Below are 15,698 nucleotides of genomic sequence, written 5' to 3'. Positions count from 1 at the left end.
ATGCCTGTGCGTGTCACATTGTGTGTTGGTGTGCATATGCCACCCAAGCTTATTTACTTGTTGATTTGTCTGTCACCCCTTATCCAGAAATGACACTTTATTTTATGCTTTTAAGGTCATGATGAGTCATTCATTCATTTTTAATGTTGGTAGTACTCTAGAAATACTAGCTTCTGTGTGTGTGTGTGGCTGGCTGGCTGGCTTTGTGGAGTAGGGAGGATTGTGAAACTTTCTAAAACAGACAGTGTTTTTGCAGGGGAAGGTGTGCGTGTGTGTGTTTGGAAAGGGAGAGAGACAAGACAGAGAATCATGCAGGCAAATGTTGCATTGCCATAGGCAATGTTCCAGAGTGATTCAGGTTGAAGGTGGGCCGCTGTGGATCTGTGTGTGTGCTTGTGTCGGAGTGTGTTTGTGTGTGTCTGGAATGGATGTGTATGTCTGTCCTTTCCATACCAGACAGTCCTGACTGTGTGTTTTTTTTTCTCTGCATGCTCTTTGCCCAGGTACCCGCCAGGGCTGGTGGGCGTAGCTCCAGGTGGCATCCCAGGGGCGATGGAGGGTCTGGTGCCAGGTGGGGTGCCTGTCGCCCACAGCCTCCCATCGGGCACCCACCCTTCCCAGGCCCCCTCCCCTAACCAGCCGTCCAAACACGGCGAGACCAGAGAACACCTGACCGAGCAATAGCACCGCACCAGGAGGAGCCATCGCTATAGCAACACCATAGCAACCAACCAAGTGAACAACCAAGCAACCAACCGGGACCAAGAGACAGTGAACTCACCCGCTGCCACACAGCACTGGGGGTTGACATTCGTTCCATGGATTTCTACTCCTCCGTTTTTAATTTTTAAATCTCTCTCTCTGTCTCTCTTCTGGTTCAGTAAACTCTTTTTTGTTGTTGTTTTTGAGTTGTGTTCTGTTTCTTTTTCTCTTTGGAAAAATTTTTTTCTTTTTCTCTTTTGGACATCCAGTGTGCTAACACTATGAAGGTGCGTTAGTGGGAAGAAAACCTCACCCCCCACCCTGACAACCCACATCTGATTGGATGGCCTGCTTCCCAACGCACCAATGGGAGAGCTCTGAGACACCACAGCATTGCGTGCTACTGGACTCTGCCCCCCTCTCCGCCATCCCACTCCCTAGCCAGCGCCCCCCACCCAAACCCCAAAGCACTCCACCTTCTCTGCCACCGCTCCCATCCTTTTCCTGGCCCCTCCCTTATCTGATGTGTTGCTCCATCTGAATTTAGGCCCTGTAGATGATATTTTTTTCTCTTTTGGTCTTCGGTATGAAAGAAAGAAATGAAAAAAAGGTTATGAAATATATAAATCTATATTTATCAGACATCAGTTAAAGGAGAGAAGTAGTTTGATTGCCCTCCTGCAGTGGTGATCTACAGAGTGAGCTTAACCCTTTCCTGACCTCAGTCATCCTTTTTTTGCCCCTCCTCCCCCCTAAGAACTTAGTTTATGTCTGCTCCTTTGTTGCCCTCACCTTTAATAGAGCCATCAGTAGACCAAATATTTTAAACATCAAGACGAGATCAAAGTTCTAAGCTGTCTGGTAGTTGGGCTTTGTCAACAGCAACCTTGAATATGCTCACTCTACAATAGCATATCTCATTGAACTCCAAAAAACTTTGGGCCTACAGTAAAGCGTGGCCACCAGTTAGAGAGTGGGTCTTCAAACTGGTCTCTTTTTTCAGTGTTGGATAACATGGATCAAAAAAATGTGTGAAGTTTATGGAGCCAAGTATGAATCGGGGAAGAAAAGACCAGCTCAGACCTTGGCTACTTTCAGAAGATCTAGTGTGTTGAGACTGCACGGTCTTGATGGATTGCAGACTCTTGACATAGGCCTAGGGCCACAACCACATCATCCGAAAATGTATTGACCCATACAGACACCTTCATTTAGAGTTGGCTTCAAAAAAGACTGTCTGTAGCTGAGAGATGTTCTGTGTTTTTTTCTGAACACCATTGACATCTTTTTGTTTTGTTTTGGTTTTGTTCTTTTTTTCTTTCTCTCTGTGGTCTCATGCTGCCGCCCCCAGAAGGACACATTTTGTGTAGCCATTCTGTAACCTGCCTGTGACTTCACTTGATGTGTGCAAGAGACTCCATGTGACTTTTTTTCTTACTGCTTGCAAAGTTGGATGTTCAGTCCAGTTTTTTTGCTGAAAGGACATTTCCTCACTGAAAGGACAGAAGGATGGACGATGTGGGACTCTCTTCTCATTGGCTGGTCCAGACAGGCAGCGATGCTCTTTTTCGCGTGTTTGCTTTCTCTTGTGTGATCGGTTGAGCCTTCTGACGGACATCACAGTTGAACAGGAAAGGGTTAAGGAGATCTCCATTCCGTAATGACTCAGGAAAACACTTTTTGCAGATGTTCTTTTGTCCCCCTCCAATTTTTGGTCCGAGAAAGAAAGAAAGAAAAAAGAATTCTGGGTAGTCTGCATATTTTCTCTCCATTTTCCTCCCATTGTGGTATTTTTATATATCAGATGCATCCCATGTTTTTGGTGTTTTAAAAGAAAAAAGAAAAAAAGTTTTGCAGTCCTGTTAGATTTGTATTGCCTAGTTAAATGTTCCTGTAATCATAGTCCTATGTGATCTTCCCTACCTTTCTCTCTCTCTCTCTCTCATGCTCTCTCTCTCTCTCTCTCTCTCTCTCTCTCTGTCCCTTCCTCTACCTGTTTCATTTCTTCCTTCCCCTCTCCCTTTTATTTTTTTGTTGTTCTCTTGAAGGCCAGGTTTTTGGGGCGTCCTGTACTCTGTAAGAGCAATAGCAAAACTCCTACTTAGTGCCCAACACTAGCAGAAGCAGAGGCCGTCAGCAGTATGTTTTGTTTTTAGTGTGAGTATTTGTATTTGTTTCTTGTACAAGGTGAACATTTAGCATACAGTGCAGTTCAAATAAAAGATACAATTCTGACATCCTACTTTTGGAGTCTGAGTGTCTGTGTTTGGGTTAAGTGCATCACAACACACCTTTAACGTAAGCAGAGGACTGAGGAGCTTGAATTTCAGTACCCTCTGCTCCAAGTGCTCTGCTCCAAAATGCTCCAAGTTAACAAATGGATGATCATGGTCTTTCCGACACAACAGGATTTGCTGAATTGATCTGCCTTTTTACTGTTGGTTTCTGCCTAGATTGTAATGTAGTGTGATTTTAAACATGTACTGTAGTGCAGTCAGTGTTAACTGTATTGTAGTGTAATCAGTTGTACTCAGGCGTACACTAGTGAGGAATCCATTTTGGTTTCCTGGCAGCCATGACCTCTGCTCTACTTCTGCAGTTACAGCTGCAGTGTGTATTCTCACCCAGAAGAGGGCGCCATTAACATCATCACCAGAGTCACTCGTATGTGTCGGAGTATAGTTAGTATAAATATTAAAAAAGGTTTATGTGAATCTGATTAAATCAGTTCTCTTACCTGACTACTCCCACACTCCTTACCTCCGCTCGTATTTAAGATGGGTTGTTCTTGCAGCATCTTTGAGCATGGATTCAGATGCTTGTGGATTGTACCCTAATGCAAAATCTGAGAGCTTGCAGATTCTCCATCTGGTGTGATGTGTGGAGCCTGATGCAGGTGAGTGTCTCTGGAGCTGATTTAAAAGGCCTCTCTTGCCTCGCAGCCCTGCAGCCAGCCCTGGAGAAACGGTTAGTAATCACGGCTGCTCATCAAAGCCGCTTTCATGGTGCTGTTTCTAATTTAGGGGAATCAAAGTCCACATTAATCACAGTTACTACAAGGGGGAAGCGAGGAAACAAAATTAAGATGGAACATTTGGTGTAATTGACTTTTGGGATGAAAAAAAACATTCTCGTACTTCTGTCGGAGTATGTTAAGAGTGTTTGGGGTTATAGAAACCATAAATGTACTGTATGCAATACAGTGGCTTTTTTTCCATATAGATATAAAATGTATGTGGGAGAGTTTTAATATTTTCAGTGATTCATCCACAGCACCAGAATAATTAGCACATGAGACAATGTCACATTGTTTGGAAGGAAATTGGTTTACAGGGACCTAGTTTCTGGACCGCAAATTCAAAAGACCACTAGTATGTGTGCATACTAAACAACGGTCAAGACCTATGAATAAACATCCCTTAACTATCACTTTACAACCAAATATCTAACTCTATTCTGGGGGGTCAGGATGTCTAGTATTAATACATTTAGTCCATAAGCCAGAGGCTCATTTTGGGCCGATCGGTGCCAACTGAGGGCACCCAACTTCATTGTTATTTTCTGATGGCTATATGTGTCTATAACACACAAATGCATGATGGACATCTGGGACTCACAGCTGAAGCTTTGTAGAGCACTCTATATACAGGTAGTGTATGACACAAAAACACCTAAAAAGTTCAATGAAAAAAAAATGTTTACCTTGTAGTCACAAACATTTTTTTAATTATTTTTGAAAGCCTGGAACACCAAACAGAACATTTCTATGCTATCAACTGTTGGAACAGAATGGATGTGATGGTCAACATGTGTTGGTCAAAATAATTCCAGTTATGCATAAAAATGAAAAAACAAATCTAAAACATGTTAGATTTTTTGTGGCAGCACCCTGTGATATTTCATTTTACCATGTCTGCTTGCATCTTTTATAGTTCATCTCTTAAAAGGAACAGCCTCAGCTCACTGAGTCTGATATTATGAATGTTGCATCTCTCTTCTCCAATCCTCATTCAGCTACAGCAGTCTTTTTAGATTGTCTTTTTATGCATAACTGGGATTATTTTGACATTGTTGTTGAAGTTTGGTGGACCTAGAGAAAGATGGGAGATGTCTCAACTCATCTTTCATCACATCTTGAGGGGTCAATGCTTTTAGAAATATTGTGTAATTGGTTAAATCAATTTTCCCTATGGGACGCCAAAAGAGAAGTCACACTCGATTTGACCTACACCTAATGTATTATCCATGTGCAACAAAGTAAAGATGAAACTTGTCACAAGACATGTTAAATCACATCTTGAGGGAATATGCTTTCAGAAAATATATGGTTTATGGAAACATGTGGAACATGTCTCATGTCATTTTAGATCACATTCTGAGGGTAAAAGCTTTCAGAAAATGTATGGTTTATATGGTTGAATCAGTTTTCTCTTCATGGTACAGACCAAAATGTATTAGGTGTACACTTTGTTCACCTAAATCCATAAAACCCCTTTCATTTCAATTGGAATTGTACTTAAGGAGGCTGTAGGAATCTGTGCAATTTGTGAGTTTGGAAAGTCCATCGCATAGACAAACAAAATAAAAAAGTTTTGGACTTCTCCGCTGGCTCGTGGACTAATTCTGATGAGGCCAAATTGATAGGTATACACCTACTGTACACCTCAGCAGTCTGGGTTAGTATTGTTATCTCCTGGAAGTGTGTGTAGGCCTATCTACCAAAAATAATCCCATCCTTTCAAAATTCGAGAAGATTATGTTTCAGATGATGAGGTCTTAGGTTTTTAATTTTACATTCTACATGTAGGCTTCTGTAATAATGGCATGGCACCATTTTATTCTGAGTATTATATGTTCTACTCCAAATCAGTGTACAGTGGCCATTTGCTTCATTAATATGCACCATTCTTTAGGTATGTATGTATACAGTATATGTATATATCTGTTCAGATCCAGACATATACATGCACACCTCTCCAATTTCTATCCTCAGGAGTGCTGAGTTTTGAGCAACCTTTCCCTTCATTTTAACGTCTGTAGTCCATTGTTCATCCACAAGAGGGGGACATTCTACCCATTTAAAAAAAAACAAAGTACTAGTTAAAGGCACACTATGCAAGATTTTCACCTTTACGCAGCCAATTTGATGGTAAACGAACTTGAACACCTATGATAGCGAAATCTAAATGTCTACCTTTTAGCAATAGCGTTTTCGTTAGGAAGAACGAAACATTTTTTAATTAAATGTGTAATTGAATTTAATTAATTAAATTTAATTACAAAGACATCATGGCATACTGAAAGCTAATATTTCGTCACTAGCATCCTACATCTGTCCTCTGTCAAACAGTTGCATTGTCAGCTCTGAACAAAACCGTGCAGGAGTTCTGGTCCGAAAGGTGACTCCAAACAGCTCTGGTTCGGGCATAGTTGCTCCACAACGAGTCCAGACCGAACTTCCCAACCTCAAATGTTGTGGGCGGGGCTAAGTTCTGCTGGCTTCCAGGCTAGAAACATTACCTTAGCTGTTTGGAGATACGTTTTTGCCTGTTGTTAATCCTTCACCTCCACAACAAAATTTTCATTGTGTGCATGGGGTGATAAGTCACAAGAAGCTTGCTTTTACAACAGCAGAATAAAATATAAATATAGGGTGACTTTAGAGGGAGCTCTACAGTCACCAAAAATACCTAAACCTGCATAGTGTACCATAAAACTTCAGTGATTATTTTACCACATTTATTTCCGAGGTGTAATTAAAGCTATTGATCAGGATGGCAATTAGATTCCACTTGATGTATTTTTTCTAAACCGCTGATATCCAGGGGTCTTCATTGCAGCTGTCAATTACCCATTTTAAATGATTCAAACAATGTCGTTTGTGTTAATTTCTCCTGGCTTAATTGAAAATAAATATTTTTTGAACAGAAGCTGTTCAAATCATATGAATGAGGAAGGAGTCGGTGTGAAATCCAGGTAGGACAGAAGTGTTTCTAATTTAATGTTAATGCACTCTGCAGAAGCTGGATGCGTCTGGTGTCCATCCCCTTCCTCCCCAGAGGAGGGGGCACCAGGTCGTGACATCATGAGGTACTAGATAACACATTGTTCAAAATGTCAGTAAACTTGTACAGATCGGGTTTTTTTCCTCACAGCAAGAGTATGTATTTTTGTGCAACATAAACATGTCAAGATTGAATTAACAGAACCACAAATGGGGGGGGAAACAGAGCAGGTCATAAACGGGGAGGGTAAAGTTACATTGTTCCTCTGATGCTAGCACTCCTAAACAAATAAATACAGTCAACAAAAATATTTCAGAAGGCTTGCAACAGGGGTAAACAAGAGAAAGAAACAAAACCCTTCAACAAAATAAAAACAAGGGACAGTGGCACATCATTGCTATCCAAGGGTTCTCTTAGGTTGTTATGCCACAAATAATCTCTTTAGTGTGTGAGTGGCTGTCAATATCATCAACAGAAACATCTTCACAACAGGCCTACAACCCAAAGTCAATCTGCTATATAGGGTGTGGTGACCACAATGGCTTCTGTTGCCTTATTTCAATCTAGTATGTCAGATTTATCTCAGGAAGCCAACCAGAAACTCTTATCAAAGAAAACAAAAAACATTATCGTTGGAAAATGTGCTTTGTAAGTGCCCATAATAAATCTCTTTAAAGACCTCCCTCTTTCTCAATGCTGGTCATGTTCCTATAATACACCCTCAATCACATGCATTCTTGATCTTCAATCTTGTAATACAGATTGACAATTTGATAGGAGGGGGAATAACGGGAGAATATACATATATTTATATATGTTGATTATTCCAACATATGTGTGGTGTTTTTCAGGCAGGGGTTGTCCATGTCCAGCTCCACAAAAAGCATGCACCTCGGCGCTCTTTTGCGGATCCAAAATGATAGCAGGCCATATACCTCTGCTAGGAAGAGGAGAGCTGTGTGTTTGTGTGTGTAAGAGAGATACTGTCAGCAATTATGAGTGTGTGTGTGCCAGTATGTGGTGTCCATGAGCGTGATCTGTGGTGCGCCTGCCACCCCCGCCCCACCACCACCACCACCACCCTGAGGGCATCCCGCCCGTAAGCCTCCCTTAGTGCACTCCTGTCCTGCCACTCATTCATCCTCGTCGTCTTCGTCCTCCTCGCCGTCCGAGAGGGTGGCACAGGGGCGGATCTGCCGGTAGCCGTCCAGCCACTTCTCCAGCATCTGCGTGACCAGCGGGTGGTTCCTGCGCCGGGAGCTCTTCTGCAGCGCCACCAGCATGCCCCCCTCCGTCACACAGCAGTCCAGCCACTCCCGCAGCAGCTTCTCCTGCTGCTCCTCGTTCCCCATCTGACACACACACACACACACACATTATAGGATGTTAAAACCCTGTTAATAACCCTGTCCTCAAAAAAAGTTTAGCATTCATCAAAGTAATCAATTCCAAATTAAGTCACTATCTAGTATAACTACTTCAAAGTGACATGTGTATTCCTGCTTTCCCATGTTCTCAAGTTCGCACAGATTTCCACCAAAATGGTTAGAGCAATGTACAAGTAGTTCTTCTGTCAAAATCATACATAAATAAAATAGTATTTCCCAGCTAGGATTATTGCACTGGGCTAGTGCAACGCCGCTGTGCGTCGGGGTCCGGTTCGCCCTGTCGGGACTTATTTTCCCAGTAATGACCGGCGTTCTATACATTATCCCTTACTTGCTGCACTTCTGAAACAATTTGGTAGGATTCAATTTCAGTTTAATTTTACTGCTGGTAATATTACTCCTGGAAGCCGTAAAACCGGACATTTGGAAACAAGCATCAATGGGATCCTTTCCAGACTAATTTGCTAATAGGTTCACCCAGGCTAGCCTTAGTCCTTAGTCCAGTACAAATGCAGTGGCAGGGCTAGGGGTGTGCATACGAATAACTTAAAATGTTCTACCAACCGACAGTTTGTGTAGCATAGTCTAAAGAGGTCAGCTCTGCTTTGTGCAAATCTTCATAAGGATTCTAAACCATACACATGATCGATATGCCACCAGAATAATCCAATAGTCCATGCAGTGTGAAGGTGTGTGTGTGTGTAAGCCTAACCTCTTGAGCAGACAGGAAGTGGATGTGCAGCAGCTTCCTCTCACTGTCCACCAGTGGCAGGAACGTCACTGTGACATCATCATCAGTGTTGAGGTTGGCGCCTGCGCCTCGATTGTCGTAGCCATCATTCTCCATGGCAACCAATGCAGAGAAATGGCCTCTTGTGTAACCAAGAGCAATAGGGCTTTTCCAACAAAAGCTTTGTTCCCATAGCAAAGGTAGGTACACACCTAGGCAATTAAATGAAAACAACAAGGACAAGTCATTCATTATTTGGACATTACATTGGCAGGCAACAAACAATCTACCATGTGGTTTTACAATTCCATTTCAAAAGTCACAGGAATACTAATATAATAACGAAATGAAAGCAACAGTTTAGCTTTCTTTCTCCAGCCACTGTTATTCACCACACTGTAAACACAGCGCATTTTAAAGCCCAAGTTACTGCAGCAGTTGTGCCCACTCAGAGCCCCATGTGGTGCTGCTCCAGGAAGAGAGCAGCTGCTAGTGCACAGAGTAGCGCGTCCAACTCAAACTCTAGCGCTGATGAGCTGCACTTTAGGCTCCACTTCTCATCCAACCTCATTTATTCAGTAACTGTGACTCTCCTCTAAGCCAACACGTTGGGTTCTAGCTCAGACAGAAGTGGCCTCTGCTCACAGCCCTCTCCCAGGGGCGTCTGGGTCCAGTCCCACACTCCAGAAGCGGTGCAGGTTTGGAGCCTGGTGGGCTTTGCACAGCCCCACACTCAAGCAGATGCCTCATGCAGCACACACACAAAAAGAGCATTGTTCTGTCCAAGTAACCCTACACCCACACATGGCACCAGTTAACTCCACACAGGACATCTACAGAAGCTGGGACGCATCCACACATGGATGAGTATATGCACGTGTGTAGAGAGAGAGAGAGAGAGAGAGAGAGAGAGAGAGAATAGTGTGTGTGGTTCTTACCTTGGAATCGGGTGTAGCCTAGCGTCTCACCACGGAAACTCTTGTAATACTTGACTCCATAGACTATGATCGGCCGACGGAGAATGTGTGCAAGAACAAAAATGTGGGTCTGCTCAAGGCTCGCTCCAGGCTGCAAGAGCACACACAAGAAAAAGGGAGAGCACGAGTGAGTGGGAAAGGAGAATTTGATTTGTTTGAGTTCAACAGCAGGTTAGGTGTCACTCTGCAATTTAAAACCTTTACGACTGGAAACTGGCCTTTTAAAAAGCCTTTATTTTCTCTTGACTTATGGGCTTCATAAAAGACCTAAAGAGCGGACTTTAGCCAACAGGCTGGACAGGGACCACCTCCAAGACCAGGGAACACGAGGACTGTATTTTTTGATTAGTTAAATGTATTCTCTCTTTATTTGCTTTATTTTTTGGGTAGTTTTTCTTAGTCCTTTATTTGCTGACAAGTCTGTTGATGCTGTGACGTTAAGTTAACTTCCATTCCAGTCCATTGCGCTGAGGACCTAGCCATGGCTAACGTTGGCATTGGCTTTTGTCCTGGGCCTCTAGTGTACTCCATCTGTGAACGGCGCTGCACTTCGGAAAGGGATTTCTCCGCTGCCGCGACCACTGGATTGACCTGCGAGCTGCCATGCTCTGCTGCCTGGAGTCTGGATTGAGTAGGCTAACGTTAACGTTAGAAGGAAGTTTGAAGAACTCTGATGACAGCGATCTCACTGAACAACAAACGGTCGCTGTCAATGTTCACCGAGTTGCTGATCTGTAGGATCACCTTCGACTTCAGACTGTTCATTGCTTCCAGTGCTCTCCAGACTGCCAGGAAAATGTTAAATCCTCCGGGTTGGACACAGCTGTGCACCTTCATCATTGCCCTTGGACTATTCAGCCGCTTAACTAGATGCAACCAACTGGACTAAGTGAACATGAGTTTTCTTTTTAAAATGTCTTAATTATTGGGGGCCAAGCAGCGAAGCTGCGAGGACCTCATTGTGTTTCTACGTTTTTTTTTATTATTATTATTATTATTATATGCAATGGAAGTCAATGGCAGCCCATAGAACCGTCTGGTAAAAAGTTGGGAAATTTGGCACACTAATTGGGGACGGTCCCATGATTCATGTCACCAAGTTTCATGTCGGCAACTCGAACCCTCTAGCGCCACCAACAGGCCAAAGTTGGAAGTGTGTTCACTCACGTAACTTTTGACCCGTAGGCCCGATTTTCAAAAGTCAGGTATCGTTGGAATCCTTGGACCAAGCCGAGTTCAACGCATTGACGTCATTTTCCACCATGATGGATTTTCCGCCATTTTGGATTTCATCAAAAACACTTAAACTGTATCAGGGGTCACATACTTTCTCTGATTCCCACCAAATTTTACACAGATCATCTTCAGACCAAGCCTCACAAAAGTTATCACTTTTCATCTTCGAAGTATTACCGTTCAGCCCGTAACAGCCAATCAAAATTTGCAGCGAAGCCGCCAAACAGGAAGTGAGCTCATATCTCAGCAACCCTTGCAGTCATCAAATCCAAACTTGGTATATGGACTCATGACCCAATCAGGAGGACGCTCTAGAAATTTGGTGACCTTTGACCTCTAGGGGGCGCTGTAAATCAGTAACATGCCTTTTTGACTGTAGCTGCTGTTGTGCCTAGAATTACAATGTACTAGTGGTGTCTGGTAATACTGTGGAAGATCCTTATGTCGACAAATGGCAATTCATGACATCAACATAATTGATTTGGCCGTCATATTGGATTTAATCAAAACCACTATCAAATTTCCCTAGGTCACAAATTTCATCAGATCCTCACCAAAATTGGCACAGACCATCTTCAGACTATGCCTTGTCAGTGCTTTGATTTCCATAACAATTGACAGAAGCTTTTGCCCGTAGCAGCCAATCGAAATTGGTGGCGAAGCCGCCAAACAGGAAGTGAGCTCATATCTCAGCATCCGTAGCATCTATCAAAACCAATTGGTGAGCAAACTAAGTACATTGACTCCTGACCTAATTGGGAGAACACACAACCAATCTGGTAACCTTTGACCGCTAGGGGGCGCTGTAATTAGCAAAACCTTTTTTTGCCCGTAGCTGCTGAAGTGTATTATTCTGCCATGGAAGTCTATGGCAGCCCATAGAACCATCTGGTAAAAAGTTGTGAAGTTTGGCACACTGATTAGAGACAGTCCTGTGATAAATTTCATCAAGTTTTAAGTCGGCACCTCATACACTCTAGCACCACCAACAGGTCAAAGTTGGATGTGCGTTCACGCACCTAACCTTTGACCTCTCGCTCTGAGTTTTCAAAAACCAGGTGTTGTTGGTGTCCTTGGACTAAGCTGAGTTCAATGCACCCTATGATGTCAATTTCCGCCATGATGGATTTTCCGCTATATTGAATTTTATCAAAAACACTTAAAAGTTTAAAAGGTCACAAATTTTGTCCGATTGACTCCAAACTTGATGCACATCATCTTCAGAGCATGTCTCACAAATGCATTGCTTTTTGTCTTTCGAACTAAAACCATTTGGCCATAATAGCCAATCGAAATTTGAGGCGAAGCCGCCAAACAGGAAGTGAGCTCATATCTCAGCAACCCATTCATCTATCATAACCAAACTTAGTCCATGGTCTCAGGACCCAATCAGGGGGACGCTCAAGAAATCTGGTGACCTTTGACCTCTAGGGGGAGCTGTAATTAAGAAACATGCCTTTTGGCCTGTAGCAGCAGTTGTGCTTAGAATTAAAAAGGCACTAGTGGTGTCTGCTAATACTGTTGGAGGTTCTTAGGCCGACCCAAGCCAACTTGTGATGTCATCATAATTGATTCGGCCGCCATATTGGATTTAATCAAAAACACGCATAAGTTTCGCAGAGGCCACAAAATTTCAGCAGATCCTCACCAAAATTTGCAGAGACCATCTTCAGACCATGCCTTATCAGTGCATTGCTTTCTGGAACAATTGACAGAAGCATTGGCTGTAACAGCTAATCGAAATTCTTGTGGCCGCCAAACAGGAAGTGAGGTCATATCTCAGCAACCCTTGCATGTATCAAAGCCAAACTGGGTGCATGCACTCAGGACCCAAACAGGGGGGCACTCAATAAATCTGATGACCTTTGACCTCTAGGGGGCGCTGTAATTAAGAAACATGCCTTTTGGCCTGTAGCTGCTGTTGTGTTTGGAATTAAAATGTACTAGTGGTGTCTGGTAATACTGTTGGAGGTCCTTAGGCTAACCCAAGCCAACTTGTGATGTCATCGTAATTGATTCGGCCGCCATATTGGATTTAATCAAAAACACGCACAAGTTTTCACAGGTCACAAATTTCAGTGGATCCTCACCAAAATTGGCATAGACCATCTTCAGACAATGCCTTATCATTGCTTTGCTTTCTGGAACAATTGACAGAAGCATTCGGCTGTAATCGCCAATCGAAATTTGCGGCGAAGCCGCCAAACAGGAAGTGAGCTCATATCTCAGCAACCCTGCCATGTATCATAACCAAACTTACTACATAGATTCATGCCCCCATTAGGAGGACACTCAAAAAATGTGTTGACCTTTGACCTGTAGTGGGTGCTGCGATTAGCAATATTGCATTTTGATCTGTAGTTGCTGATGTGCTGATGTGATCTTTTATTTTTGGATGTGAAACTGATGACAACATGTTCCATCCAGTTCATTTTAATGCGTGCGTGGAAGGGTGCAGGGGTGATTAGGTGGGGGGCTGGCTGGCGGAGGCAGTGGCAATACTCAGCTCTGTTTCAGCCCTACAAAATCAGTTATGTTTGATGTGACACTTGTTGAAAGTGTTGATCGCGAGTGTCTGCTGAGTTCTATCTTGTCGCCGTGGTTACTCCGGCCTATTCTGCTTGCAGCTATATTATTATTTGTTTTTGTTTGTTTGTTTGTTATCTGTCTTGAATGTTTCACATGTTGTATGTTTTCCGCCATTTTGGATTTTGTCAGAAACCTTTAAAAAGTTTCACGCCTCACATAGTTTGTCCGATTTTCACGAAACTTAGTACATATGATATTCAGACAAAGCAGCACAAAAGTTATCCCTTTTCGTCTTCGGAACTAGAACCGTTCTCCCGTAACAGCCAATCGAAAATTTGTGGCGAAGCCGATAAACAGGAAGTGAGCTCATATCTCCGCAACCATTTCATGCATCATAACCAAACTTAGTACGGGAACTCATAACCCCATCAGGAGGATGTTCAAAAACGTTGGTGACCTTTCACCTCTAGGGGGCGCTGCAATTAGGAAAAATGTGTTTTGGCCTGTAGTTGTGTTTGGAATTAAAGCTGTTGTGTTTGGAATTAAAATGTACTAGTGGGGTCTGTTAATACTGTTGGAGGTCCATAGGCTGACCCAAGCCAAATTGTGATGTCATCGTAATTGATTCGGCTGCCATATTGGATTTAATCAAAAACACCTAAAAGTTTTCACAGGTCACAAAGTTTGTCCGATTTTCACAAAATTTGGTGCAGATGATCTTCAGACCAAGCCTCAAAAAAGTTATCCCTTTTTGTCTTCAAATCTAAAACCGTTCACCCGTAACAGTCAATTAAAATTGTCGTCAAAGCCGCCAAACAGGAAGTGAAGTGATCTCAGCAAGGTTTTCTCGTGTCAAGACTAAACTTACAACATGTGCTCAGGACCCAATTAGGAGGAGGCTCAAGAAATTTGGTACATTTTGACTACAGTGTGGCGCTATAATCACAGGAAGTAGGCTCATATCTCAGCAATGCTTACACATATTGAAACCAAACTTGGTACATGGACTTGAGACCCCATCCTGAAGACACACAATAAATTTGGAGTCTTTTGACCACTAGGGGGGGGCGCTTTAATCACAGGAAGTAGGGTCATATCTCAGCAATGCTTTCACATATAGAAACCAAACTTGGTATATGGACTTAGGACCCCATCCTGAGGACACACAATACATTTGGTGACCTTCGTCCACTAGGGGGGCGCTAGAGATACAGGAAATTAGCTCATATCTCAGCAACGACTTTAAGTATGGAAACAAACTTGGTATATGGACTCGGGACCCGATCCTAAGGACCCACAATTAATTTGGTGTGCTTTGACCACTAGGGGTGCTATAATTATCAACACTTTCACCGATTTAAACCAAATTTGGTATATGGACTTAGGAGTACATCTTGAGGACACACAATAAATTCGGTGACCTTCGAATCCAGGCCAATCCAATTCAATCCAATCAAGTCCAATCCAATGAAGTCCAATCCAATCCAATCTAACACAACACAGTCAAGTCCAGTCCAGTCCGATCCAATCCCAACTCCTGCTCAACTGCTTGGCCCCCTCATTGCTGCTTGCAGCTATATTTATTATTATTATAATGAAAACACACTGAGTTTCTTTAAAATGCAGAGCAGTAAAATGTTTTGTTATTTGTCCTGGAGAGTGTGCGTGTGTGTGTGTGTACCTGGCTGGCCAGAGACAGAATGAAGGCCCAGTCCTCCTGCCACTGCTCCTCTCTCAGTGAAAAGTGCAGGCCGAAACTCTGAGAGTACCAGGATTCCCACTCCTTCCAGCGTGTGTAGAACCTGAACAAACAAACACACACACACACCACATTCACATTAGAAATGCTACACACACAAACACACCACATTCACATTAGCAATACTACTATGTGCTTACCGCTATATGTAGATCTGCTGAAAAGTGGAGAGCATGATTTAGACAGTACCGGTTCAAGTTGGTTCAGATAAGTACTGAAGAGTGTGTGTGTGTGTTCTTTGCTATAAAGGTGTAAGTGAGTGCACTTGGTTAATGTGTGTCCTGTACACATGGGTGCAGGTGCGCGTGTGAGTGTCCCCTCACCAGTGGGAGCAGTTGTGTAGGCTGTCGTGGAGCGTCTTGCGGAGGACCG

The 15,698-nt window shown here is 43.0% G+C and overlaps 2 protein-coding genes across 7 annotated transcripts in view; one reads left to right on the top strand and one right to left on the bottom strand.

Annotated features, from left to right (window-relative positions):
- LOC125287869 (C-terminal-binding protein 2) overlaps positions 1–2,944 on the top strand; it is an 80,956-nt gene extending 78,012 nt beyond the window's left edge. For 5 of the 6 annotated variants that reach the window (XM_048233925.1, XM_048233929.1, XM_048233923.1 and 2 more), the window contains one exon: positions 504–2,944. In XM_048233925.1, the coding sequence (XP_048089882.1) occupies positions 504–684 (181 nt within the window). In that variant the 3' untranslated portion in view covers positions 685–2,944. The remainder of the gene's footprint in view (positions 1–503) is intronic. The other variant, XM_048233924.1, reaches the window with a different exon arrangement.
- A 4,837-nt stretch (positions 2,945–7,781) lies between these two features.
- LOC125287868 (ubiquitin thioesterase ZRANB1-like) overlaps positions 7,782–15,698 on the bottom strand; it is a 21,742-nt gene continuing 13,825 nt past the window's right edge. The window contains 5 exon segments of the mRNA XM_048233922.1: positions 7,782–8,059; positions 8,808–9,037; positions 9,764–9,893; positions 15,249–15,369; positions 15,650–15,698. The exon segment at positions 15,650–15,698 is cut by the window's right edge and continues 150 nt beyond it. Coding sequence (XP_048089879.1) covers positions 7,841–8,059; positions 8,808–9,037; positions 9,764–9,893; positions 15,249–15,369; positions 15,650–15,698 — 749 coding nt within the window. The 3' untranslated portion in view covers positions 7,782–7,840.

Source organism: Alosa alosa, chromosome 22 (genome assembly GCF_017589495.1).
Source record: "Alosa alosa isolate M-15738 ecotype Scorff River chromosome 22, AALO_Geno_1.1, whole genome shotgun sequence".
NCBI lineage: Eukaryota > Metazoa > Chordata > Actinopteri > Clupeiformes > Clupeidae > Alosa > Alosa alosa.
This window is presented reverse-complemented; position numbering and strand designations above follow the sequence as displayed.